This window comes from Seriola dumerili, unplaced genomic scaffold (assembly GCF_002260705.1).
Source record: "Seriola dumerili isolate Sdu_G_001 unplaced genomic scaffold, Sdu_1.0 BDQW01000264.1, whole genome shotgun sequence".
Classification (NCBI taxonomy): domain Eukaryota; kingdom Metazoa; phylum Chordata; class Actinopteri; order Carangiformes; family Carangidae; genus Seriola; species Seriola dumerili.
In genome coordinates, this window is record NW_019174519.1 from 347052 (window position 1) to 374886 (window position 27835).

The window sequence follows — 27835 nt, forward strand, 5'->3', positions numbered from 1 at the left end:
GTTCTTCCACTTTTGTGATGACCTTTAACTGAGACATTCTGTCCAGTTCCTTTTTGAGGCGCTCCCGAAGTGGAGCTGGAACTCTCCGTGGTGCATGGATTACTGGTTTTGCATCCTCTTTTAGTTGGATTTTGTATCTGTATGGTAGGCATCCCAATCCATTGAAAACATCTTGATAACGCTGCACTATGTTGTCAACTGTGCCTGTCTGTGTACTTACTTCTTCTGAGCAGTTGATGTGGTAGACTCTCCTCACCAGATTTAGTTTCTTTGAGGTTATCCCACCTAGCAGCGACTCACGGCCCTCAGGAACAACAGAAAACAGTATATTATAGTCTTTGTTCTTTACTGTGACTTTGAGTCTGCACTGACCTCTGCTTTTGATGTCCTTTCCCTAATTATTTTGGGCTTTTCTTTCATAGCATTAATTTCTGTCATGCTAATCAGGTTTGCTTGTGCGCCTGTGTCAATCCTTAGTGCCACTAGAGCTCCATTTATTGGCAGTGATACAATCCATGTGTCTTTGTCTTTTGTGTCTGTCATTTTCCTTTGTGTTACTGTGCTCATTTTCAATGTGGTCACATGACACCATCCCCACAAAGAAAGTCTCACTCAGGTTAGTTTTCTCAACTAGCCGCACTGATTTGGGCTTGCCTTTGGACAGACATTGTTTAGCAAAATGATTTTTTCCATTACATTTTGAGCATCTTTTGCCATAAGCAGGGCACTGCCGGGGCTCATGTCTGCCACCACATCGTTTGCAGGAGTCATCTGTGTTTCTCTTTTGTGGCAAATTCTTTTTCATCTTGTTTTTAACTACAGCTACTTTTGCATCATTTACTGTAATGACACTTTTTTGATCGAATGTCTTTACATGCTGCTGGGCTAGCTCATTTGCATTGGCACAGTCTCTCTGCCTCGTCAAGAGTTAGCTTAGCCTCTCCTAGCAGCCTTTCCCTTGTCCGCCTATCACTGATCCCATACACAATTTGATCACGGATCATGGAGTCCTTTAGATCCCCAAAGTCACACGACTGTGCTTTCAATTTTAAGTCTGTCACAAAGCAATCAAAAGTCTCGTCCGGCTGTTGCATCCGCGAGCGGAACACGTACCTTTCATACACTGCATTTTTCTGCGGAGAACAATGGGTACCGAATTTTTCCATCACTTTGTCGTACTTATCCCTGTCATCAGCGTCCTCCAAGTCGAAAGTGTTGAAGACTTCTATGGTTTGGGGACCAGCTACCATGAGTAGCAGCGCTATTTTCCTGGTGTCGGATTTAGAGTCCAGTCCGATGGCAGACAAATACAGCTCGAACCGCTGCTTGAAAGACCGCCAATTGCTGTCGACATTTCCCACCAGCTTCAGTCCCTCCGGTGGCCTCAAAGTCTCCATTTCGAACGAAACTGATGCTTGTTGAATAATTCACTCCTGTTACCATGTGTTGTTCATCATTAAATGAAGAAACATCTTCTTGTGAACATGAGCTTGCGCGCGAACTTTATTATATTACCTGCGTGCCTCTTCAACATCCTGACTTCTTCAGTTACCTCTACATAGTGTGTTCCTGTTTCCTAAACGCACCACACTCTCTAATACATAGCTCCCTCTGCTGGTCACCTATGTTATTACACCTGACTCACTGACGAGGCTGAACCTTTAGTGCAAATGGATGTCCATCTCTCCGTCTCCGCCTTACGGCGGGCTGCGGCAGTTACCTTCTCACAGGAAGCACTGAAGACAGTTTTATTTTGAATACACCGGAAGTCCATACACAACGGTTACAGCAACTTGACTAACGACCTTCTGGGGACGGCAGCTGGTAGCTAACCGTGCACACAAGTCTTCAACGAGGCTAACAGCCGTCCGTGTACACTGTGAGGTATAGTAACCTTACTGTGTCTGTCTCTCCGTCTGTCTGTGTCACTCCCCACCACTCTGTCTGTCTGTGTGTTTGCCTGCCATATGAAATCACCTGTAATGAATGAACGAGGCTAAGTTAGCTAGCTTAAGTTGAACTTCGGACATTAAATGTTTGAAAGCCTGTCTCAGAGCCGATGTGTGCTATAATGTCATGGTTTAAATATTCCTACACTCCACCCCGAGAGAGCCGTCAGAATATAACTATAGTTAATGGTAGAAAGGTCACGCTTTGTCATTTGGAACAATCTAATCACTGACATTGCTAACAGCTGTCTACATGGCTCATCGGGAGCTCTACATAGCTTAGTGCATAACAGTCCTCACGTTGACTTAATTGTATCTGACGGGACTACATTGCTGGATAAAGGTGGCTCACAGCATCTTTGCTCTCTTCCTTCTTCTCATCTTTCCCGGCGTCATGTGAGCTATAACACGGTCCAGCCAGCCGCTGCGCTTCTGCTCCTGTCATGTCACGGTTACTATGCTAGGTGCAAAGGGTGAAGGTTGACATTATGGTAAGGTAAACGGTCACGTCAGTCTCTCACGTGATGTTTGAAATGTGATCATTTGTAACCAGAGGCCTCTGAATTTCTAAAGTGGTTTAGGTGTGCTGAAACTTCCAGTGACTTCACACTGGTCTGGACTATCCACAAACAAAAATGACCTGTGAAGAGAAACAACAGTAGGTCAAAACCTGGTTTGTGGCTGGACCATGTATGGGTATAAATTCAAAATTGAGGACATAGTTTAAACTGTTATTGAACCGCTGTAAACTGTTAAAGCCTGCTCGAAAAGTTGCTATACGTTTCAAGATGACTGACACAAATGATGATATTCATGACATCATCACATTTGCATTCTGCCTTGTGTTCAGCCCATCGTGTGGTTGCTTCTCTCCTCTCTGTGCTCACATATACCGGATTTTAATACAGCTGAATTCACAATAAAGCTGTTCTCATTTACATGTTTTTCTGTTTCTGTTGTCAAACAATGGAACAAGTTTGAAACAGTGACTGAAATGTGGCCCACAAATACTACATGTTATTAATCACTTTCTAATTTCACTCTCTACAATGGAAAGTTGCTAAGGCAAAAGCTAGATTTGTTGGTGGGTGCTTTTTTGAAAAAGAAAAAAAAAATTAAAGTCGGTAAATGTAGTGAGAAAGGTCGGCAACACTGCCTGTAAACCACATAATGTAAATAAAGATGTACTGCAACGTCACCCACAGGTTTCTAAAGAGCCGTTTTGAAGCTCAGAGTGAGCTGCTCCATATTGACAGTGTCTGACTCATAGACTGTATATAAAAATAACCGTAGGCTGCGGGGCTGAGAAGTGAAGCCAGTGCAGAAGTGACTTTAAGTGCAATACCACTGAGAGCTGCTAGGGGCGGGCTCCAAAAAACTGGCTCACCAAGCACCAATTTCTCTTATGAAATAATCAGTCAATACATTTTTTCCACAACTCATTAAGGTGTCAATAGCTAAATTCACACCTCTCGTTCAGTGTTCTGGTGGTCCATCTGAAAATAATCATGTAATTAATTAGATATTAGGCCTTAAAAACAGGTATTTTTAGGGGCGTGCCTCTTTGATTGACATGCCTGGTCTGCCATGATTGATAAGGTGATGAGGCAGGCCGGGAGGTAGGTCAACGGAGGATTAGTCACCGGGAGAGTTTGGGTTGCATGCGCAACGTTTAAAGTCAGTTTCAATTTCTATAATTTCTATAAATTTTCTATATAAATTAGTTTTCGGTTCCCCCGAAATTATGGCTCATTCTTGGGCATTAACAGACTGCAGGGATGCTGATATACATTTTTTTTCAGTAAGTGAATGTTTATTTTCTTATGAGTTTTAATGTGGATGATATTCCCTAAAAGCTAGTGCGTTTTTTTTCCTACGTGTTTTTACCAGAAAACGGGAGACAGTTAACATCCAAGTTAATATTAGAGTTAATGTGAATTATGGATGCACTTTGATAACATAGCTAGCTAGCTGATAACTTCGTGTTTGCTAAGAACAGAATTTATAAATATTAAATTGCAATTAAGTGACTAGCTCAGTCACCACCTTCACAGGTGAAAGTATTGACCAATTTAACATCAAAATGGTGTTTAGTAGGAAACAGATGGAACTGACCAACCAGAGTGCAACCTGGAGCAAAACAAGACTCTAAATAGATGTGTGCTGCTGTTACCTCATAGATATATGTATTCGCCTTACGCACTCTTTAGTGTGAATTGAAAATTGACAGTTAAGATTTTGAAGTAGATTTCAGTATAGTACAGCTCATATACATTAGTTTGAGTCATAACTTAATTGTTGTCATTGAAAAGGATTTTAATAAATAAACCTGTGATTAAATTGTACTGAGTATGTTTCTCCAAATTGATCATATGCCTCATGATGAATCTAACAGGACACTTTGGTGAATTAGTGTTTTCAGTGGTTTTAAAATTGGTCAGAACAAATGACACATTAGAAAAACACAAACTCTAATATCTATCTCTAGAGCCATCACTGTCAATGTTCAAGGACAGCAACATTTAAACATTTCTATCATTTGTTGTTGATTAAAGCCAACAGAAATAGTCTTTAGGAAAAACTTTCATCATTGTGTTCTTGTATTTAGGGCTGTCCCAAACGATTATTCTTTAAACGATTAATCTAGCGATTATTTTTTCGATTATTCGACTAATCTACCGATTATTTTTTTTATTAACCTAACAGTAATTTGCGAGTAGTGTGCGAGCCTTTTTTGCCGCGTGTTGCTCCACACGCTCCGTCGTACTGCTGGTAGACGCCGCCATGTTGTTCAAATAGATTACACAGACGCAAATCTTTTTTTTTTTTATTCTTTCACAGACGCAAATCATTAACGTAGTCAATGACTTCAATTACGTCACCGCGTTGTCCCAGCCCAAGCGCTGCACTTGTATCCGGGTAAACTAAAGACGATGGATATAAACGGTCCCATTAGAAAGTTCCTGTTTTGTTCTATGAACATTTACCCTGTGTGGTTTTACACGATGCGTCGACACTAAAATTCCACGTCGAATAATTTTTATAATCGACAACGTCGATTACGTCAGATAATCGTCCCAGCCCTACTTGTATTATTACAACACTGTGCATGTTGCTTTTGTTAAAATTCATACCAGACATGCTCCATGACAACCATCAACAAAGTTAAAGCAAAGCTTCATAAATAACTTTATTTCACATTAAAAACTGCATTTATTTCAACAATTTACACCACTGGAGAGGTGTACAAAAGAATGTAATTGCCAAATTAAAGATAAAATACAGTTGTGGATGAAGGTACAGGTGAACTTCACAGTTATAAGATAAGTTTACATGATAAAGAGAGGTAGATGAATCCCCAGTGCAACATCATTTTTAGTAACAAGTATAAATTATAGTAGAAATGTAAAAATAGTACTAAGTGAGGATAGTGCAACAGTCTGTTCACAGGTCGACTGTAAGCCATTGCAGTCCTCCATAAGTGATGGAGGTAAGGTGCAAAAAGTGCAGGGGCCGTTACTCATCATCAGTCTTCGTGTGTGACAAAGTTTACATGTTGCAGGCTCGCAGTTAGAGGGAGATGCTGTTCTGAAGTCTGTTCATTTTCTGCAGCACCAATTTAAAATACAATGTTAGAATGTTTTATACTGTGGTTTTACAGTTTAACGTTAGCTTACACACTAGCTTCAGCTACAATAACATTACAAGTTACTCCTCATATATATTTATGACATTGTGAACATGACATGTATGCAATAAGCTTCTAAGACTACTTTAACAGTTAGCTATAAAGTTTACTTCGCATTGTGAAAGCTAACGGTGTTAGAAGCGTCTTCGTATGGCGCAGCCAGGAGCCTGTTGCGGTCAAGTTACCGGTGTAGGTGGGCGTGCTTAGTACACGGGTCAGATCCACCCCTCGCTCCCGCGGCGTCCATTAAGCCAAACCCGTGGCGGAATGGAGGTTAGCCTCTTGTTCTGTCTCCACCCCAGCTAATTCAAAAATGGGCAAAGAGGTGGGGTGTGTCTGGGGCTGGGACTTTGATGCTTACTGATTTGTGGCAACCATACACTCACCCGCCTGTCACTCAAACATCTCATCTCACTGCGCTGCAGAACAGAGAGGTTCAGGAGATCCTTTGTTCCCACTGCCATCAGACTATACAACACCTCAACCAAAGGAAGTGGACTAATCTAATTATTATTGTTTATTTATTATTAACTGTTTTTATTATTGTTATCATTATTATTATTATTATCAACAATGAGCTAATGGACACATGAATTTTCCCTAGGGGATAAATAAAGTATCTATCCATCTATCCATCCATCCATCCAAGTGACCACACCCTCAATTATACATAACTTTAAGCCTTGATAAAAAAGTAAAGTTTTGTATTAGCCAGAAGTTGATGGAGTCAGGTACTGGCAACGGAGGCTACGTCCATCTTTATTTACAGTTTATGAATTGACCAACTGTTGTAGCCAGACTCTAGTTGTTATTAGAGGATCTACAGGTTTTGGTATATCAGTGTTAGCTTCAGTATTGCAGCCTCGGAGGTTGATGCTTGCTGTAAACGTCTTGATGACATAATAGACATTTATTTTACTTTTAGCTCCGGTTTAGTCCACCAGCCGTGACAAAGGTACAGCTGCTTCTGTGCTCAGAGCTCTTTGTAACCCACAGAAGGCAATGAACACCTGACACACAATGACACATTGAGTCTGACATCTTTAATACGATATGATGCTAGAGAAAGTATTTTCTGCACATTCTGCATGAAGTGTCTCTCTCTGTAGATGCCAGGTGCTGGTCCATGGGTGTGAGCCGACTGGATGTATTTTACAGACGGCTGCTCCTCACCAAACTCTTCATTGGAGGATGGGGAAAGCCTGAAGACCTCAAGAGGTACGGAAAACAGAGAACACAAAAGAATACAGCTAGACATAACGAGTGTCGAGAAGCATGGCAGCTAATACAGAAGAATACAACAGGGTAACCTCTTCCAACTCTACCTGTAGGATTTCTGCTTGTGCACCTGTTTTTTTTTAAAGATAAAATAAATTCTTACTTTTACTCCTACGAAAAACTTTAGAAGAATGCAAGATGCTTATCTTCCTTTCAACTTGAAACACAGTCTTAACAGTACAGATACACAGGTGAGCACTAGCTTTCTGAATAACTACAATATATCAGTAGTCATGATGAATATTATGTTATCTGGAGAAAGTTGTAGCCTACTTCTCCCTTGTTATCTTTATCTCTAAAAATCTTTTCTTTTGCATTCATCAGGAACAAATATCAAGAATTAAGCTGACAAAGAGTCTGTTTGAAATCATTTTCCATGCATCTTCACTGTCTGCATTTGTAGTTCTGTATCTGTTTTCTGTATTGTACCTCCTCTGTCAGCAGCAGAATTTCCTCTGCTCCAGTTTTTCAGCCTAGTTTATATTGTTTCATTCTCATTTATAAATAAGTGAATCTGGTGGTACGCTCAGACAGATTATGAAGGCCTTTCTCAATACAGAGTACACCAAGTTTGGACTTGGAATCCAATGTCCTTGCTAATAGCAGCAGCTGAACTCGCCAGTGATCATTATACCCTATAGGCACAGGAGTCTGCTGTTCATTCTAACCTGTTTGTTTGCAGTAGGAGTATCATGTATTATAGGTTTGCTAGAGTACTAAGTGATCCAGAGCTCTGTGGGAGCATTGCAAACACTGATATGCCCTATGTGATGTGACTCATTGGTCCCTGCAGCAATGAAGCCTGTAGTTTGTTTTATGGCACTTTATTTGTCAGTAGAAGAGAAGGCTTTTGTCTGACTGTGGGATCAGAGTGTGAATCTAAACAGTCTATAAGACCTTAAATTTTCTTAAAGAATATTTTTAAACTGATGCATTAGAAGAGGTGAATATAGTGATTGACACTGGATATGGAGCTCATGTTCTGCCCTGTTTGTGTTTTACAGAATCTTTGAGTTCCGTAAGATCATTGGAGACAGAGAGAAGTGCGAGTCTCTGGTGCCTGAGGACTATCCAGTTTACACAAACAAGGTACCCCATGTGTCCTCTGCTCACCAGTATATACCAAGTATTTATTTTTGTATTCTCACAGATATGTATGTTTGTGTCCAGACAGAGGAGCACTCTGACTGTCTGATCCACGATGGGTTCTTCATCTCTCCTCTGGAGCACTTGGTTCCCGGAATCCTGCCACAAGAGGCCGTCAAAGCCAGGTAGACAACATGATGTGGTCCACTCTGTCTCTACTGCTAACATGATGGTGTAAGAGGAGTTGATACAAGCCCTGTGATCACTGGAAGCTGTGAAGGGATCGTTCTCTTTCTGGTGAAATATGAGCGTAGGAAAATGGAAAACGTTTCTACAGTTACTAAAATACATATTAACAACAAATGGATTTTAATCCAAAGCTAGGATTTTATGAGGCAAAATGCAAATGCAATGCATCAATTAAAGAGAAATTCAAATAAAACAAGTTCAAGCAAAGAAGAGACGCATTGGAAGAAATGCAAGGAAACAGGTTGATAAATAAATTGATTGTCAGGTCTTCACAGAATGAAATGGGTTGGTGGAGGAAAGAACGGGTCAGAATGGAGGAAGTCAGATGTCTACGACAAAATGATTTAATAAATGTTTCACACAAAGCTTATTGTAATGAAATATTTTCTCTCTGTTCACAATTAGAGTTTGTTTCAACAGCTCCATTATTATTTCCAAAACATTCTACACTGCAAATATTTTAATTTCCAAGTTCTTTTTGACTTGACCAATATACACAGTTCCATTGTTTCACATTGTGTCAAAAGCCATTTTTATACCGGACAAAAAACCTGCTAACGTCTGGCTTTTGTCATCAATGTGAAAGGGTACAATCAGCATTCACTCCCGGGTCACATGACTCCGCAGTATTCACAGGTATTTATTGGCTCCATTTTCGATCGGCAGTGATGTAAATAGGCTGCCTGGGTAAACTGGCTAATTTCTGCCCCTCTTTCAGACGGAAGCATTTTACCAGTCTGCATGGCAGCCAGCAGCTCACTGTTTGACTCTGTGAAGATATTCCCTCCCCTGCTGTGTGTGTGTCTGTGTCCTTCTGTAGTTGTTAGTCTGAACAGAAAGGCAGATTTATCTGGTAGTGTGAAAGGAGTTGATCGCCTTTTTAGCAGTTTTATCTGCCTTTATAATAGCCATTTATACGAACTGATTGTGGTGTACAAAGGGTAATACCAATAAAGACCCTCACCAAACAGGGTCAGGTCAGAAATGGTTGATTACATATTGTGATTAGCCAATGAGCCCAGCCCCAGCACATGCATGACTTAGCTCTGTGCACCCTGAATGACAGGCACACAGAAGGTCGGTAAAGAGACAGACAGGGACAGTAAATACTTGATGTTGATATTGTGGTGGGTCACAAGAGATAAATCAATGTATGGGAAACACTGGACCTTATGAAACACTATCATTAATGTGTTGCAGAAAATGTATTGCGCAACAATAAGAACGTAAATCACTAACTACAGCCCCATCTACCGTTGTCTGTCATGATGTGTTTGTGTACTGTGGTCCTCACAGTGTGTCTGTTGTTTCAGGTTCCAGTTCATAGTCCCTAAGAGGTGGCAGAAGAACAGACCAGTATGTATCCACTTGGCTGGGACTGGAGACCATGTAAGGCTCTTAACCTCTTCACCTCAACATAACGTGAATATCATCAGCAGATACTCTTAACTTGATCCTTTTTGTCTGTACTGTCTGAAGTATTTACTGTGTGTGTTTTTTTTGTGTGTGTGTAGTTTTTCTGGCGTCGGCGGACCCTGATGGCCAGGCCCATGATCAAAGAGGCAGGAATGGCTTCACTTCTTCTTGAGAACCCGTATTATATCCTTCTTTTTATTGTCATCTTACATCTGTCACCGTGTTTTTTAGTTTATGGTTATTTCCTTTGAAAATAATTCTGCTGGACACCCCTTGGTATACTCTATTTTAATTGCACAAGCACGGCAACAAACACAACTTGGTAATTGTTAGAGCACAGGATGTGTGGGCATCTCCAGCTGCTATTTTAGTTCACGTAGAAGCAGCAGTGCAAAGTGCAGAAGGGCTGGGTGAAGGTGGATTTAGATCAGATGATGTGATGATTAATTAAAACACTTTCAGCCAATCACATTACTGGTCTCATCGCTCTGAAACAGCTGAGCCAGTGAAGCATGACGACAACAGGCCAACCAATGGAAAGATGATGTCTGGATGATGCAGAGATGCTGTTTCAGTTTAAGTTCTGTGTCACATTCAGCAGTCTGCCCGATTCTGCTCTTCAAGAATTAAACATGAAACACCACTTTGTAAAAAGAAAGTTGAAAGGTTTGATGCACACACCTCTACGTATACCTAACGTGTAGAGATGTGTGTGCTTATTATGCAGCATCCTGGTGTCATTTGCATGTGAACTAATCAAAGTAAACACAGATGACATTGTGTATAATGTCACTGCACTCTGACACCACACTTAGAGGCTATCGGCCAATCATGTTGCAGAAGTCAGAAGCAAGCGCTTCAGTTAATGTTCACATCAAACATCAGAATGAGGACAATTGTGACAGTGCCTCTGACTGTGACATGATTGTTGGTGTCAGACCCTGGCATGGGTGTTTCTCAAACTGCTGATCTCTTGGATTTTTACACACAATAGTCTCTAGAGTTGGTCTTTACTCAGAAGTGAGCAACAACAACCATGGACCCAACCTGCCTTGTGTCAACAAGTCACAGTCTATCAGTCATAGTCATTACTTCTTCATGTGTAGAATCAGTGAAGTACCCCTTTAAGTGTGTATATTCAATGTTAACCCAGTAGCTTATGTACATACCAGGCTAACAGATTAGCACCATTGATGCTTTGGAAACAAACACTGATGAAGACGATAAGAGTGTGTGTTGGTGAAGCCAGCACATTAATCAGTAGGTATAAAGGAGAACATGCACATGGGATTGAACTCCATTCTCTGGTTGAATGTTTGTGTTATCCTTATTGTATACTGTCTTTGCACATCTGTTTATTCCTTAACTATACTTTTACATGGCTATCGTAAACCCAAAGACCAACTGTAAGTTCACTCCGTCACACACTGTTGACTTAATTGATTACCATCATGAAACTTGGGTTTTTATTTTACCAAAAGTACGGTGGCCTCTAAGAACAAAGCGTTACGGCAAATGTGGTACAAATCCAGAATAAGACATGAAACGACCTGTGAGCGGCGCCATTTGGATAACAGCTACATCAGGTATATTTATTTCTAAACAGCCTTTTTTTCTTAAGGTGAAAAAAATCTAATTTATAGTGAGTATAGTAAAGAACACACCTATTGTCCAATTAGCAACAATTATATTTCAATTCTGAGACCAAACTTTATCCAGGATGTCACTGACTAACTGACAAAATGACTGAGTGATGAAGTTACACCATTGATGAAAGTTTCCTCATTGGGCGTTGGATCTTTCAAAATGATTTGTTGCGAACAAGCAGTGTTGCCAACTTAACACCTTTGTAGATTAATCCACTTTTCAGACCCTTTAGTGCCTTTTTCTTTAGCTACAAAACTATTGCTTTGGACAAACTTTAGCTGCCCTGTGAGTGTAAGGTCGGGCTTTCCCTCCACAAACGCACCTGTCTATGCTGATGCATGGCAGCTGATGTGAATGCAGTTCTACCTTTCTCTCTGAGGGATCAATTTGCAGTAAATACAGCTGAAATCACAGCACACTCTTCAACTGATGTCTTTGGTGATTAAAAAGTGACTGCTGGTTAGTTTGAAACTTATTCAAACAAGTTGTCGTGACAACAGAAACAGAAAAACATGTCACTACTAGACTGAAACCAGCTGACACTAGACTGAAACCAATTGATAATTGACTGAAACCACCTGATACTACACTGGAACCAGCTGACACTAGACTGAAACCAGCTGATACTAGACTGAAACTAGCGGACACTTGACTGAAACTAGCTGACACCAGCCTACAACGTGGTCCAGCCATATACCTGATTTTGAACTTATCTTTCAAGTCACTGGAGAACAGAGTTTTTTTTAGATAAGGCTGTTCTCCCTGGGAGAAGGTGCACATTTACCAGCTGGTCTTCTCTGGAGAGTGACTGTGAGATCCTGAGAAGACTACTGGTCTCACCTGGCAGGGAGTCATCATATCTCAGAAAACACCAGAGCAGATTTCCAAATAAATGTTATTTGGTAAACTGACCAAATACTGAAAATCAAAATGGCTACTTTCTGGCCTGAAAACATACCAAAATTTATAATTGTTTATATTAGGTACATGAAGTCTTGCTGGCATAAGTATCTGTAAAGTTGTTGTGTATCCAAATGGAGCCCATCACTCCCCCTGGTGACTTGGAGCAACTCCACTGTAGCAATTCTTGTTTCATGTGTTTTCCCCATTTTTATGAGTTTTCTTATTTGTTGTATTTCTGGATTCGGAGCGCGTTTCCTTTAACGTTTGTAATTTCTCTGTTGTATGTGCTTTGTCCTTAGGGGCCACCATACAAGACCCTGCCTTTGTGGTGGTGTTGTTTGTAGTGTGCTCCTTCAGAGGATAGCAGCTGTCATCTTGGTTTCACACCAGTTACAGTGGATCCCCAAGGAGATGCACACAACAGCAACAAAGCTAAAACCACATGTTCTCTGTTGCTCTGTCAGCTCCTCATCCAAAGCTCCACTGGAAGTTGTTTATTTAAAGGAGCTATTTGTAAGTTTTGCTTTTGCTACATAGCTAGCATCAGCATTAGCAGCTTTTTACTTACCAGTCTAGAAGAAACATTGTGAGTTCAGCATCAAACTTCATTCCTCATTCCCTACTCACCAACAGCTGGAGGTGGAAACAAACACCAATGTTAACTCTTGTCTCTATCACATCTTTTCTTCTACTGAAGTTAGCATGCTAACCAACTAGCTTTCTGATACTGAATAACTGTAGCCCCCAGTCTGTCCTGGAGAAATAGCTGCTCAGAGGACACCTTTGGCATTGCAAAGACAACGATGGCTGAAGCAACAATCACCACCACATGCTCACCACAAGAAACTATGTTCAGCAGCAGAGAAAACGTACAAAGAGCTCCTTTAAGTCAAGTCAGTTTTATTTATATAATCCAGTGACACTTTCTGTTCTTGGACCCTCATTCAGAGAAGGAAAAACTCTCCTCAAAACCCCCAAACCCTGCACTGGTGAAAAAGATGGAAGAAACCTCAGGAAGAGGTTTCCTCTTAATTGTAGAAAAATTATTTAGTGATTTATTTGGCAAAGCAGAAATTGTCTGGTACATACTAAAACTGGCGATCAGTGGATTATGCTATAGGAGTGATGAGAGAAGTTTATATGGATGGTTTGATGGTTGGAATCCATTTTAACTGCTGTAAATTCAGGATAATTCCAGCTATCATTCCTCTATGAAGGATCAAACTACAAACTGCTCAGAGCTGCCTGCTAACACTACAGGAGATGATGGTTTCATACTAAGATAGATTTTCATGGACCCATCTTTTGAACCTGCAATTTATTCAGTGTAAAATAAACAGGGACATTATGTGTGAGTTGTTTAGGCGCTCCAGTCTGAAGAATGTGTCAGACCTGTTTGTCATGGGAGGGGCTTTGATCCTGGAGTCAACGGTGCTGCTCCGCTGGCTGCATGGACAAGGATACTGGCCCCTGGGAATGACTGGCATCTCCATGGGAGGATATGTGAGTCACCAGAACAGCACAGTCTTTCATCTCCTTTTATCAAACCCTACACGATCCACTAGTATTCCTCTAAATAACTAGTCAACATGCCATGTCATCCTGCAAATGCATAGTCACCAGCATCTTACTACAAATTTGAAAGTAAATATGATACAAACAGGCCACCATACAAGTACAAATGGGTCAAATATAATCCTGTACCTACTTCTATCCAAAGATCCTGTTTTTCATTAAGTCTTTTGTTGTCCCTGTGTCCAGATGGCGTCCCTGGCAGTGACAAACTGGCCGAAGCCTATCCCTCTGGTTCCCTGTTTGTCCTGGTCCACTGCCTCCAGTGTCTTCACCACGGTAACATACTCTCTGTACCTCACATGCAGTGTAAAGACGTTCAGTTACCAAAGCAGCATTAAAGTTGACATAATAGTCAAACATTGTAGGTGAGGTGCTGTAACTGTTCTCCCTCCTTTCTGGTTGAAGGAAGCTGTGACAGCATGCAGTCAAACAGTGATAGGTTTAATGCTGTTTTACCCTGACCCATTCCACATCTATATTTAAATTTTTCAAACAAAAGTAAAGTGATAATTGTTTGGTTTGGTTAAGTGTAAAAAGCAGGTTGCATTATTCTCTAGTGAGCTTTAACAGGAATATTGTCATAACTAAGAGATGAATAACAGTATAATATACTCGTTTACTTGCTGCTGCTGCTGCTGCTGCTGCTGGCTCTTAACACTTAGGAAGAAAAGACTTTTTCTAACATGCTAATTTAGTTTCCACATTCCACATGCATGCGTGTAATGCTGCAATATCAGAACTGATCTCAGAACAGTAGAAGAATTGTTCTATTCTATGTCTATTTTTAGCTTTAACTGTGCAGGTGCTGGTTGCCTTGTTTGCCCTAACAGCATGCCACTGCTCTGTGCATTTATCTGCAGCCTGCACATCTCAAACCTCTGACCTCTGCTCTGACTGTGTGTGTGTGTGTGTGTGTGTGTGTGTGTGTGTGTGTGTGTGTGTGTGTGTGTGTGTGTGTGTGTGTGTGTGTGTGTGTGTGTAGGGTGTGCTGAGTAAAGCAGTGAACTGGTCAGAGCTGGAGAAGCAATATGCCATTAATTCAGTGTATGAAGAGGAGATCATTAACCTGTTGGAATACTGTGGGGTACGTTATCCTCTGCAACTTTTTTTGATCAACACCTACTCATAGTCTCCAGAACCAGCCTGGTACAACTTGCTATAAGGTTACAGTTTAAAATGCTAATGGGTTCGTATCAAATTATCAAATCAATTAGTTGACTAATAAGTTTATCAATTGAAAGAAAAATTATGTTTCGTATCAGCATGAAAGGACAGTGTTTTGCTGTTTGTTTTGCCAAATAATCAGAAAACATTGCAGATCTTTAATATCTATATATCTCTGGTAACATGATAAGCATTTGTCTTTATTTCAATCAGAGAAACTTGGAGGAATTGCCCATTGATTACAAATGGTTGGACTTTGAGGTGACTCTTTGAAGAAGTTCTCAGTAAGTACATTGTATCTGTCTTTTGGTCTTTGTGTCCACATCCATCAGGCTGATTCCTTTAAAATGGGTCAATACCTTGGGAGGAATATGGACCCTATAGAGCATCTGCTGGGTGTGTCTGGAGGGGACAGAGCGTCGGTGGACCGGTTTACCAAAGCTGGAGGGGAAGCTGAGGCGGGACATGGCCTGTTGTTTGGTGGAGGCCCTGGAGGGGGCGGGGCTGGAGACAGATTAGACCATTTATTATCATCAGTGAACAGCAGGGGGACAAGTTTGGACTCTCTACCAAGGTAAACAAGACAGATTATTATGAATAGAAACTTCTAAATGTCTCGTTTGCTGTTTTGTAAGTTTTCATGTGTGTAACAGCCACTTTTACTCAAAAATACATCTGTGACTTTCCTTTTTTTGTTTCTGGACACGTTCCACATGCTCCAGTGACACAACACATTCTAATATAACATTGGTAAGGTGAAAAGATTTAAACACCTAGTCATATATACTGTATGTATTGTCTGATTTAATGTACATAGTCTATAATTAGGGCTCCTAGCACATTGTGCTGATAGATGCCAGTGTTAGGATAATTGCTTGCACACCATTTCTGTTGCATTTGTTGTTAACATTATTATTGTCATCATTATCATAGTTTTTTCTTCAGTCCTCCGCTCCGGTGATAGCCAGAGCCGAAGGCATATTGTTTTCGGGTTGTCTGTCTGTCTGTCTGTCCCATTCTCATGGAAACGATGTCTTAGTAGCGCCATGACGGAATTTTAGAAAAAACGGAAATTTATAACAAATATTCACTTCAACTTTAGGGCGAACTCATTAGATTTTGGTGGTCAAAGGTCAAGGTCAGTGTGACCTCACAAAACTCAAGACTTCACAGCAATTATGACCAAATTTCATACAAATGGTTCATATTTTCTGTGACTCTGGATAAACAGGGATGTAACCTGAAACTAGTCTGAGTGGAGGAGGCAGACAACCACCAGGAGGTGATTCTAGTTTTTCTTTTAATTAGGGATCCAGTGGGCTGTGCCAGTGGTGTAAGAAGGTTGCATCTACATGTCTGTCTGATTAACACAAAACTTAAAAATATGCAAAACCTACTTTTTTGAAGTCCTCTTAGGTTGAAATTCAGTCTGCATAAGTAGTGAGTGAGCTGTCTGATTTTCAACCACAGTCCTTCGGCAAGATGTTTCAATGAACATCAACGCGATAAAATTTACAGCGACACCACAGAGGACAGTAACAACAACAACAAAGAGAATTATCAAAACATAAACCTGGGCCATGCCAAAGCAGCTGGAAGCAGTTAAACATTAGGCCAATAACAGAGTAACAACAAATACATTCAGTACATGTAGCCATGCAAGCAGCATGACACAACGAAACAGTAGTTATGAATGAAATGATCAATATGTTGATCTTGCTAAAATGTTAAAAGATGCAGTTAAAAGTAAGTAAAATGGTTTTATACCATTGTACCAGACATACACATCATGTAACACAGAGTGGCAAAACATAATTATAAGAGAACCTACCAGGTTGTTAGTAAAATATTAATAGTTCCATCCATACTTACCCAAGCCATGCCATGACTGTTCTAAAGCCAGGCCTTGAGACATTGAGTGAAGGTGTGTTCGGAGGTAAAGTCCCTTATTTTGGTTGGTAGGGTGTTCCATGATCGGCTGAAGAAGCTGGACTTCAGAGGGATACACAGTCCTCTCTGAGAACAGATTGTGTACATCTGTTGTTTAACTTTTTCTGATTTAATAAAAATACTAAGCGGTGTGGGAGCCTTGCCATTCAGTATCTTAAACACCAGGCAGATGTCTGTGTATTTCATAACCTTATCCCAGTTAAGGATGTTATATTTTTCAAGAATATTGCAGTGATGGTGAGAGTTGTTCTGGGTCCTGTCTAACACCTTGAGAGCCTGCTTGTACAGACAGAGAATGGGCTTCAGTGTTGTACCTTCTGCATGAGTCCAGCTTGTCATACACTGTTATAAGTTGGGGATGATCATTGCATACATACAGTATATAGATTTGCTGCTGAGGTTGTTAGGTAGATTCTCATATATCTTAAAATTCCCAGGTAGTATTTGGATATTTAAATATAACTTTATTCACTTGAATGATAATTAGTTGATTGTTGTTGCATTGAGTTTGGCAGCTGCTTGATCTTAAGTTTTTGCATGAACATAGATTACAACATCATCTGCATACATCTGACCTTCACACTGTGTGCAGACTTATGGTAAAAAAAATCATTGTACCTGTGGGCCTGTAGGTCTGACTTGCATGCCTCCACAGGCCATCAGCTGCACATTATGTGGGGGACATGGACCCCACACAATCTTCTAGTTTGAGGTCTAAGCCCCAGGGCCTGGGGGCCACACATGTAAAGCAGCGTGGCTATACATACAAAAGGAACAACTTCCTATAGGTTAGAGTCAAAACAGCAAGTGTTGTGTATCTTGGCAACAGTCACTCTTATTAACACAAAACTTAGTCCAGTAGTTTCTCATGTCCACTGAGGCTCTGTTGGCACCTCTCGGCCACTAGGTGGAGCTTTTGTTGCAAAATCATTGCGTTGCTTCATAAGAATTGTGCAGGATCTTGGGACCTCATTAATACCTGTTCAGTAGTTTCAAAAGCCACAGAAAGATCCACAGCAGCACAGTGCCAGTGCAGTACAATAATGATATTATTTAGTACAACTGTAGTGGCAGAAATTGTATGAAGTCATCTAGAACCTGACTGCAGGAAGATTTGCCCTTTGTCAGTGCGCAGTAACGTAGTGTTACAGGGCTCTATTTAATTAGAAATCAGAAATCTGCCAACAGTTTTCCACAATTTAAACAAATTTTTTGTGCTATGTTTCTGTATCTATAGAAAGGGGGTTGTGTGTGTGTGTGTGTGTGTGTGTGTGTGTGTGTGTGTGTGTGTGTGTGTGTGTGTGTGTGTGTGTGTGTGTGTGTGTGTGTGTGTGTGTGTGTGTGTAAAATATTTAATTTAATAGTGTGTATCCCACACTGTTGTCACTTATTTCACAAAATATTGTTGGTACTTGACTCATAGATTGTTTGCCATCACAGTCAAATCTATGATATGTTACAATACATTTTAGTTGTTCATTATTTGCTTGTTTTGTTATCATTTTCATGATCCTGCTGTTTCCTGTTGCTCCAGTGACACCGTTTGATCTTTCACCTTTCATCTAAAATCTTATTCTTTTCTTTTCGAAGAGGCCTTCATGCCAACGACACACTGCACAGGAAGAAGACGGATTCAGCCAAATGCTCTCGGCCATCACTGCATAGAGAGTCTATAAGCTTCATGAAGGGAGTGATGGATGAATGTACACACATGGCCAACTTCTCTGGTAAGTTTTTTTTACAGACAGTTTTTTTCTGATTACTGTCATGACTGAACTAGGACAGAGGAAATCAAATATCCAGAAATACTGTGACAGGCTATAGATCTACAGGGCCATGCACACGGTGTTTCTCCACCTCCATAATGGAACTCATTCTGCTGCTCAAATAGAAGCAGTCAGGACGGTGCTGAACAGGCAGCCCCAGACCTTCACAACAACAAGTTACACCTGAAGTCGGCAGATTTTTACCTGTATAATTGAACTACTAAAAGAAAATTGTACAAGTGCAAACTTCTGATATAGCCACATTGAATTTTGTAGTGATGGTATTTATAGTATGTTAATATTAAAGAATCGTTGTCTAGTAGGGTTGTGCCGATGAAATCGGTGCTCGACGATCATCAGAACAATCATGATAGCTCATGCCTTTGCAAATGTCAAGACAATATTTGACTTGTTTTCCCATTAATGTAGTAACTTATTATTTGTAGTATTAATTTTAATTTGCAATGTCACACTTTCACATATATAACCGCATATAACCATGATTGCAACACACACGCAGACACTTGCACACTCTGACCAGGTGATTGTAATGAAGCTGCTCGTTGTGTGACAGAACACATCATTTAGTTCAGTTTGTTATCCTGCTGCTTTTTATGGATGTAAATAGAACTTTTGGACAGTCAATGAGAGAGACACATTATTTGTGACAACGATTTTGTATTTTCCATGAAAGAGCAATGGCGAGAGAGAGAGAGGCGAGCAAAACAGGACACATTCGCTTTTTTATAACGTAACATGTCCCCTGGTTGCCTGGACCATAGACTGTAAGTAAAGATGGACGTAACCTCCGTGATGTCACCCGTAGATCGTCCCGCCTCTTCTTTCCCTGCCTGCAGGCAGGTCTCTGGACTGCAGCTGGTGACAGAGGTTCTTGTTCTGCTTGGGTGGAGAACTGGTGCATGTGCTGCTACGACAAACTGACAGAGGCTGCAGAGCAGAACAAGGACTGCTGTCTACAGGCTAGCTGTTTAACAGTTAACAGTGGACTGGTTAGCAGAGACTGAACTTTTACAATTAAATATAGAAATTTTTAATGAGGTGATCTGTACAATTTATCTGAAGTAGATCATATGCCCATCTGCAAGAGCGAATAAACATGATCTTACTGATTGGTCTCAGAAATGAGATGAATTGTATAAATGGGCCAAAAGGGGGCAGTTGAGATTAATGTAAATTCTGCTGGTGGCTGCAGTAGATTGTTGGCTGCAAAGCCAAGTCCATTAAAAATCCATTTCGTTATTTACTGTGATCACTGCACCACATGGCCAACCTAGACTGCTAGACTGCTCATAGACTGCCCAGGCAGCATCAATGGTACACTGTATTTTGGCATTGTTGTATTGCGCATGTCAGTGTGTGTGTGAGAGCAACTACTTGCATCACAGGAACTGTAATTTTGTGATGACCTAAACCAGGTTTTTAATGGTAGACTAAATTGTACAAAACAGAATGTAGCATGGAACTGGAATCCTCCAGGAACAACGTGAGAGTTAAGGAGAGCTTAGTAGACAGTGACCCCACACTAGGTATCATGTCCTGGGGGACTGGCTGAGTGAAAACCCATTTCAGGCACTGTTGGCAAATGAAGTTGTTAACCAGACAAATGTAAAAATCCAAATACACTGAAGGAAAGATGTTCTTGTCAGATGTAAGTAATTAAAACAATAGAACTTTGCTGAGATACACTAAAGGTAAATTCCACTGAACGACATTCAGGTTACACTCACTGAGAATTTATTAGGCAAACCTGTACATCTGCTTATCACACAAGAGTTTCCTCTTTAACAACAAAAGCATCCAGTGAGCAGCAGCTCTGTGTTGATGAGAGAGGTCAGAGGAGAATGGACGGACTGGTTGGAGCTGACAGAAAGACTATGGTCACTCAGATAACCGCTCTTTACAACTGTGCTGAGCAGAAAAGCTTCAGAGTGACGTCCAATCTTGAGGTGGATGGACTACAGCAGCAGAAGACCAGGATAGGTTCCACTTCCTGTCACCAAGAACAGAAACCTGAGGCTGCAGTGGACACAGACTCACCAACACTGGACAGTTGAAGACCAGGTCTGATGGATACCAGTGTTAGTGTGCTGTTCATGATAAAGTGCTCAATGAGTGTATGTATAATCTAATTGCACTCATTATAGAGGTCTGCTCTGCATCACTGTGCTCAGTGCTACCACTGGTGACTGCTAACCATATTGAAGATATACGAAGGGTAGACCAGTGAAGAGAGGATAAATAGAAGACCCCGCTGTCTCTGAGCAGATCTAGTCCTGTCTCTCTGACACATCCACATGGATGAAGGAACACCACCTTCAGCTACACCTCTCTAAGACTGAACTCTCAGGGTCTAGACAAACCTGGTGTCATGTTTGATGACCAGCTCTTCTTCTCTGACCATGTTGTGTCCGTCTCCTGGTCGTGTCTCTTTGCTCTGTACAACATCAGAAAAATCAGGTCTTACCTGACTTAGCACTCCACCCAGCGCTTGGTCCAGACCATGGTTATCTCTCACCTGGACTACTGCAGTGCTCTTCTGGCGGACCTGCCTTCACTCAGTGAAACCCTTACAGGTGGTCCAGATTGCAGCAGCTCATCTGGTCTTTGATCAGCCTAAAAGGTCACATATCACTCCACTGGATAACCTACTCTGGCTGTGTCCCAATTCAGGGCCCATATCCTTCTGAGGACATGGCACTGAAGTTTTAGCGGTGTCCCTCAGTTGTAAGTCTCTTTGGACAAATGTGTCTGTCAGATGAATAAATGTAAATGTAATGTAAATCAGGAAGATGTGATCTCTTTTCTCACTTTGTGACGTCTAGCACTTTAATTCTGACAGACAGCTGCCTTGTCACTAGTTTTTAATGGAACATACATTTGCATGTGATCCACATGAAAACAGTACTGAATATCAGGTATCTGTCCTTTCCTCTTTCCCAGTCCCTGTAGACACCAGTCTCATCATCGTGGTTCAGGCCAAAGAGGACGCCTACATCCCTCGTACAGGGGTCCTCAGTCTGCAGGAGATCTGGCCTGGATGTGAAGTCAGATATCTGAACGGAGGACACATCAGTGCATACCTGTTTAAACAGAACGTCTTCAGGTAAACCGCCGACTCAAAGCAGGGCAAAACGTGTGTGAGGTAATAGTCTGTTGGTTCTGACACACACTTCAAATCTGATTCCTTTGTTCAGTGGTGAAGTTGTGTTGTTTTGTAGGAGTAAATGATCAGTACAATGATTAGTTCAGCCTGTAAAACCGTGTCACACTCTGACATCTCCTTTCTCCTGTCATATGTGACAGAGTAAAGCCCAGAGGTGTGGACTGGAGTGGCCTGACTTGTTTGTGACTCAGTAAACATCAATATGATTTTAGACTTTAGCGCTAATAAAAAAGACTCATAACTGCATATGGACTTCAGCCCTTTGTACTGTATGAGTCGATAACCTGGCCAAGAACCAAAGATCAAAACTGAGGGAAATGTGTTTTTGTGAATGTAGACCAACAGACAGACAAACAGAAGCTGTCTGAGGTTACAACAGTCAGACATGAAATCATTCAGGCTGCATGTTTTAAATGACAAAGGTCTCCAGTGAAAGGTCTTATCAGCTGTAGATCATTAACCAACTTGCTAAAGGGCCAGAATGAAATTGGCTGTTGTCTGGTGTGTGTGTGTGTGTGTGTGTGTGTGTGTGTGTGTGTGTGTGTGTGTGTGTGTGTGTGTGTGTGTGTGTGTGTGTGTTGTGGAACACCATCCTGTAACGAGAATACAGTATTTTTATTTAAAATTCTTCCATTTTTTATTTGATAATACTCATATAAATCATACAAAATAGTGTACATAATGCAACTTGTTCCAGCAATCCTCCCTAACCCTCACCCTTACCCCCCATAACCAGGAAGGGTTGATCCGCTATAGAGTGGACTAATTCTTGTGGTTAAAGAGACAATGCAGATCATAACTAACTAAACACATTATTAACAAAGACAGAGATGATGACAAGAATAACAAATAAATAGACACAATTCTGTAAATAAAACTAAAAAGAATGTGGTCTCCTGAAGAAGTGAGAGAAACAAGTTATAATAAATATATAAAAAAAATGTTTGGTCTGAGCTTAGCTCATGAGCCACCATAGATGTTTGGATCTTCGGTTGTCTATACATTATATATATACATATATAATTTAAAAATTATTTAAAATATTAAATATTAAATAGTAACTTTAAAATGAATTATAGTCTTCGGAGCGAAATACCCCGCAGCGGGCACCAGCCTAAACTGATATAAAATAGCCAATATTGTTTCAGTCTAAAATTATTACTATTAATCTGGAACTCCAGAACCAAATTACCATGTCAACAGTAAGTTAAGTTGAAGGATTGGAATTCTATTGAGTAGAGGTTGGTAATATTCACACTTGTGCAACATTAAACACACCAGTAGTTATACTTAACGACATTTGTTTACAATGGAGCAGAGTAAAAACGCAATGTCTAATCTAGTATATACAGGTGTATGTGTGTGTTTGTGTCAATTCAAAGTGATCACTGTGACCACATTGCTTGAACAAGGAAGACTACACAAGATGGCAGTAAACAAAGAAACTACTCAAAATAGCTGCTGAGACCACCTGGTGTGTGTGGGAGGGAAGGTGTTAGTTTCTTTGTTAGCCTAGCTCATGTAATCTAAATGTACCAGGTTAAGGGGGATGTTAACTTCATGCAGGTTCTAGAACCGAGTGTGTGAACATACAAGTACTCTATTAACTGTATGACTGACCCCAACCCAAGCAAAAATTTCAACAACAAAACATTAATCAACATGTACATTAACAAAGTTAAGACTTCTGCTACTAAGCTGTGCTGTGCTATGCTGTGCTAGGAGAGGTTAGGCCCAGTCAGTTAATGTTACCCAGCCCTTGGAGCAAAACAAAGAGGTCCTTTCCAGTGTTGTTCTAAAGTCCAGTTAGTTGGGAGGCTTCCTGGTGGAGTAAAGACCTGTCTGGCTGTGTTGCTTTGCTGTTATCTCCTTCGTTCTCCTCACAGAGTTAGCTGTTCCATGCTAACTTTGCTGTGGCTCCTGTTGCTTAGAAAATCAGCTGGCTGGCCTTGTGTTGTAGCTGCTGATTCTGAAGAGAACTTGGTTTACTCTCAGTTAATCCTAAGCAGATCGCTGCTGTTGAGGAGAACAGTGTTGCAGTCTGCTGTGAGCAGGCTGACGAGAGTATTGTTTCAGGTAGCAGGGCTGACCTGGGCTGGGGCCTTGTTGCCCCTTGAAGAGCCGAGAGGGGAGAGCAGGAGCTGCTCTCCTGATCAAGCTGAGAAGAGAGATCTGGTTTTGTTTGGTGACACTCTGGGGGGTCACATTTCACACATTGACCAACACTGACTGGTCAGTGAGGTCCCTGGGGGAGGGTTGTCACCAGGTGTGAACATTGAGGAACTGTGGGGAAGTGAGTTCCTTTGTCTGTGGAACAAAGAAACATGTAGTCTCTTGAATGAGTCCCAAAAATTAAAAAATATCATAATATTTTTTTTGTTCTGTCCTGCAACCTATATGACATCTTTTCATATGAAGCCACTTTACCTAATTTAGTCACCCAATCTTGAACAGGTTCCTTCCAATTCCGCAGGACGATTTGTCGTCCAATCATGATAGCAGTCACTTTCCATTGTTTCAGTGGTTATGGAAAAGCAGACCACACTTTACAGTCTCCCAGGATATATAACTTAGGAACCCAAATTGCCTTTTTATGACATTGACAATTTAACAGTGAATCTTCATCCAATATTGATTAATCTTGGGGCCTGACCATAGTGCATGCACCAGCTTACCTTCATCCATACCACACTCTAGCAAGTACCTGAGTCTTTTAAGCCAAGTCTGAAAAGCCTATTTGGAGTCCAATAAAATTGGTGCAGAATTTAAAATGAAATAAGTCTCACCCTCAGATCCCTCAACATTATTCGAGAGTTGCCACAAATCCTAGCCCAGTCCTGTTCATCAAATGACACCCCCAAATCCCTTTCCCAGGAAAGTCTAAGGGCCGACACCCCACCATCTCCTCCATATTCCATCAGCATCCTATAATATTTGGCTGCTTCATGACCTTGAGAATTTCTTAGCAGTCCTTAGCAAGACATGGCGTAGCTGAAGGTATCTCCAGAATTGGGATATAGGTAAACCATATATTTTTTTCAGGTCACCAAATGATTTAAGTGTATTGTTGCTGTATACATTTTCTAATCTAAGGATACCTCTTTATACCCACTCCTCCTAAAAAAACGTTTTTTTATTAATATTCAGTTTGGGATGTAGCCAAATAATGGAGGCCTTGTTTAAATAGGGATCAAACTGTATCAGCCCCGAGATTCTCCTCAATACCTTCTGAAGTTGAGATATGATTGGGTGAGCCTTCACATACCCAGATGGATCCGTGGACAAGCAGTGCAGCGGAGGAAGAGGAGCACATACAGAATGCTCTATGTTGTACCATGGAGGGGCTCTCTCCTGAGGGAGTGCCCAGTGCGCCTCAGGCTGAAAGTATAATAATAATAAACCAAATTTGGGAGTCCTAAACCACAGCTATTGAGTGGTCTTTGTAATTTCCTCATTCATATGTGGTCGCTTTCCATTCCAGAGGAATTCTTTAAATGCACTATCGAATCTCTTAAAATAACTGTCTGGAATTTCTATGGGAGGGAGGAAAGTAGGTAATTAATCCTAGGGATGCAAATCATTTTGATTACATTAACTTTTTCCCATAAAGACAAGAACCCTGCTTGGGCCATCTAAATCATCCTGCCTGGAAGATTACAGTTGGACAGTGCTTTGTCAAAGGTAGGGCTTCCGATATATCCCAACCATATATCCTGAGAACTTTAAAAAAAAAAAAAAAGTCTTCAGCAATGAGGGTATTGATACCACAGGGTCCTAAATTGATAAAAGAATATTGTTCGCATACGTCAACAATTTATGGATGCTTCCATTACGCGTCACTCCCGGAAAGTTATCATCACCCCCAGAGGTTCCATCACCAAACAAAATAACAGAGGGCTAAGCGGGGAACCCTGACGTGTGCGTCTCCCCAATTCAAAATATGACGATATGTACCCATGAGTGTGTACTGTTGCTTCTGGTCGATTATGTAATAAACTTAATAAAACTTTTTCCAGGCAAAACATTTCTAAAGTCCTAAACAAAAATCTCCATTCCACCCTATCAAACAGCATTGGTGAATTGGAATTTGAGACTGTCCACATAATATTAATAAAGTGCCTACTTTTGTCAGAACCCACCTGATTACCTTACCACATCATTACCTTCCCGCGCCTATTTGCGAGGACTTTAGACAAAATTTTGGTGTTTAATGGTATAACGGAAATCGGATGATAGTTCTTACAGTCACATGCGTCGTTGTCATATTTAAGACTAAGTGTAATTAAAGCTTTTGATAAAGTAGCTTGTAGCTACCCCTTTCAAATGCCTCATTGTACATACTGAGTAGCAAAGGTGTTAGTTCCATCAGCTGTAAAGCCATCTGGTCCTGGGGCTTTTCCATTTGGTAGTCCTTTAATTACATTAATAATTTCTTCACTGGTTATCGGGTGGTCAAGGTCTGTCTTTTGTGATTCAGATAATCTGGGAAGATCCAATCCTTGGAAAAATGTTTCTATACACTCTTCATCGTGTTGAGAGTCTGCTGTATTTAATTTCACATAAAACTCTAAACCCATTATTAATAACTACAGATTTGACTTTTAGTTCTCCCTCCTCTGATCTGATGGCCAAAATAATAGATGATAGTTCTTTCTGTTTTAAGGAGTTTGCCAATAGTTTACTCGCTTTATCCCCCGATTCGTAATATCTTTGTCCCATTCTGAAGAGCAAGAACTCTACTTTCTTCGACAGGAATCAGTTATAATCATACTTCAGTTGATTTAGAGCCCTAAGATCTTCAAAATTAAAGTTCCCTTCTAAGTTAGTCTCAAGCTTCTTATTTTTTTCTTCAATTTCAGCCTGTTTTGCAGTATTCCTCTTTTTCTTATGAGAAGCATGTTGAATGACAAAGCCCCTCAGTGTAGCGTCAGGGCTTCCCAGGAAATCCCTGCAGAGGGAGCTGTGGGTTCATTCAACTCAATATATCTCTTAATTTGAATCTTAGTGCCTTCTTAAACTCAGATTCTTGTAAAAGAGACGAATTAAATCTCCACCTAGTCATACGAATCCTGTCACTGAAAGGCCGAACCTCCAGGCTAACTAATGCATGGTCCGAAACTAAAATGCTCCCATTAGAACAAGAAATTACTGACTGCAACAGGTTTTTGGAGATGAGAAAAAATCTTGCACATTCACCAACTCTGTTTCTGGTTAAAACATTCGTCTATGATACATTTTCATTGTTCCCTACACAGAAGTTCATCTGCATCTGGGCGGGGCAGCTCTCTCTTACAAACGCTGGAGCACTGTGCAGCACACACACACAGACAGACCCTGTTCTTAGGCTGGATTGCACCAGAGACAGTAGAGAAACTGAGACGCTTCATTTCCGTTTATTTCCTGTATCTGTTTCACATGAGTTTCTCCACCTCCCGCCCCTTTAGGAGACCAGCAGCAGGTCTGAGTGTATTCATTCAAATGGGCGAAGTGAACAACATCACAAATTATCACAAATTCTTTCGCTCCATAGTTACTGAAATAAATATTTTAAACAGTTTCCACACATCACGTCTTCAGAACATTCTGACATCAAAGTGACATTTTGCAGATCAACAGATCAGGAGAAAATGAACTTTATTGGAGACCTGCCTCTGACTCAGTGCCATACTCTTCCGAGATCTGTCAACTGAGTTATTTTTGGATTGACTTACTTATACATGAAACCATGGATTGAACTTTAAAACTTAAATAAAACTTGTTTCATTGCTTAACAACTGCTAAAACAGATTATTAGCCCATTAAATTGATATGTCTTTGTACTGGGCTGATCAGATGTTGTTAGTAGATAAAAAACAGCGGCAAAAAATTTGTACTGTATCCATGTTGTATCGTCTATTGTTATATTCTTTTGGCAGGGACAAGTAATCCATCAGTTAGTGTTAAAAATGCCCGAGCTTTGTGCAGCAACAGGCTGTAATAA

General features: G+C 40.7%; 1 protein-coding gene across 2 annotated transcripts in view; it reads left to right on the plus strand.

Annotated features, from left to right (window-relative positions):
* The first annotated feature begins 1794 nt into the window (after positions 1-1794).
* The window catches only part of abhd18 (abhydrolase domain containing 18), a 52944-nt gene continuing 26903 nt past the window's right edge, over positions 1795-27835 (plus strand). For both annotated transcript variants that reach the window (XM_022757109.1, XM_022757110.1), the window contains exons 1-13: positions 1795-1884; positions 6747-6855; positions 7920-8004; positions 8086-8186; positions 9564-9639; positions 9765-9849; positions 11045-11072; positions 13581-13719; positions 13978-14067; positions 14774-14875; positions 15288-15529; positions 18496-18632; positions 21633-21795. In XM_022757109.1, the coding sequence (XP_022612830.1) occupies positions 6764-6855; positions 7920-8004; positions 8086-8186; positions 9564-9639; positions 9765-9849; positions 11045-11072; positions 13581-13719; positions 13978-14067; positions 14774-14875; positions 15288-15529; positions 18496-18632; positions 21633-21795 (1340 nt within the window). In that variant the 5' untranslated portion in view covers positions 1795-1884; positions 6747-6763. The remainder of the gene's footprint in view (positions 1885-6746; positions 6856-7919; positions 8005-8085; positions 8187-9563; positions 9640-9764; positions 9850-11044; positions 11073-13580; positions 13720-13977; positions 14068-14773; positions 14876-15287; positions 15530-18495; positions 18633-21632; positions 21796-27835) is intronic.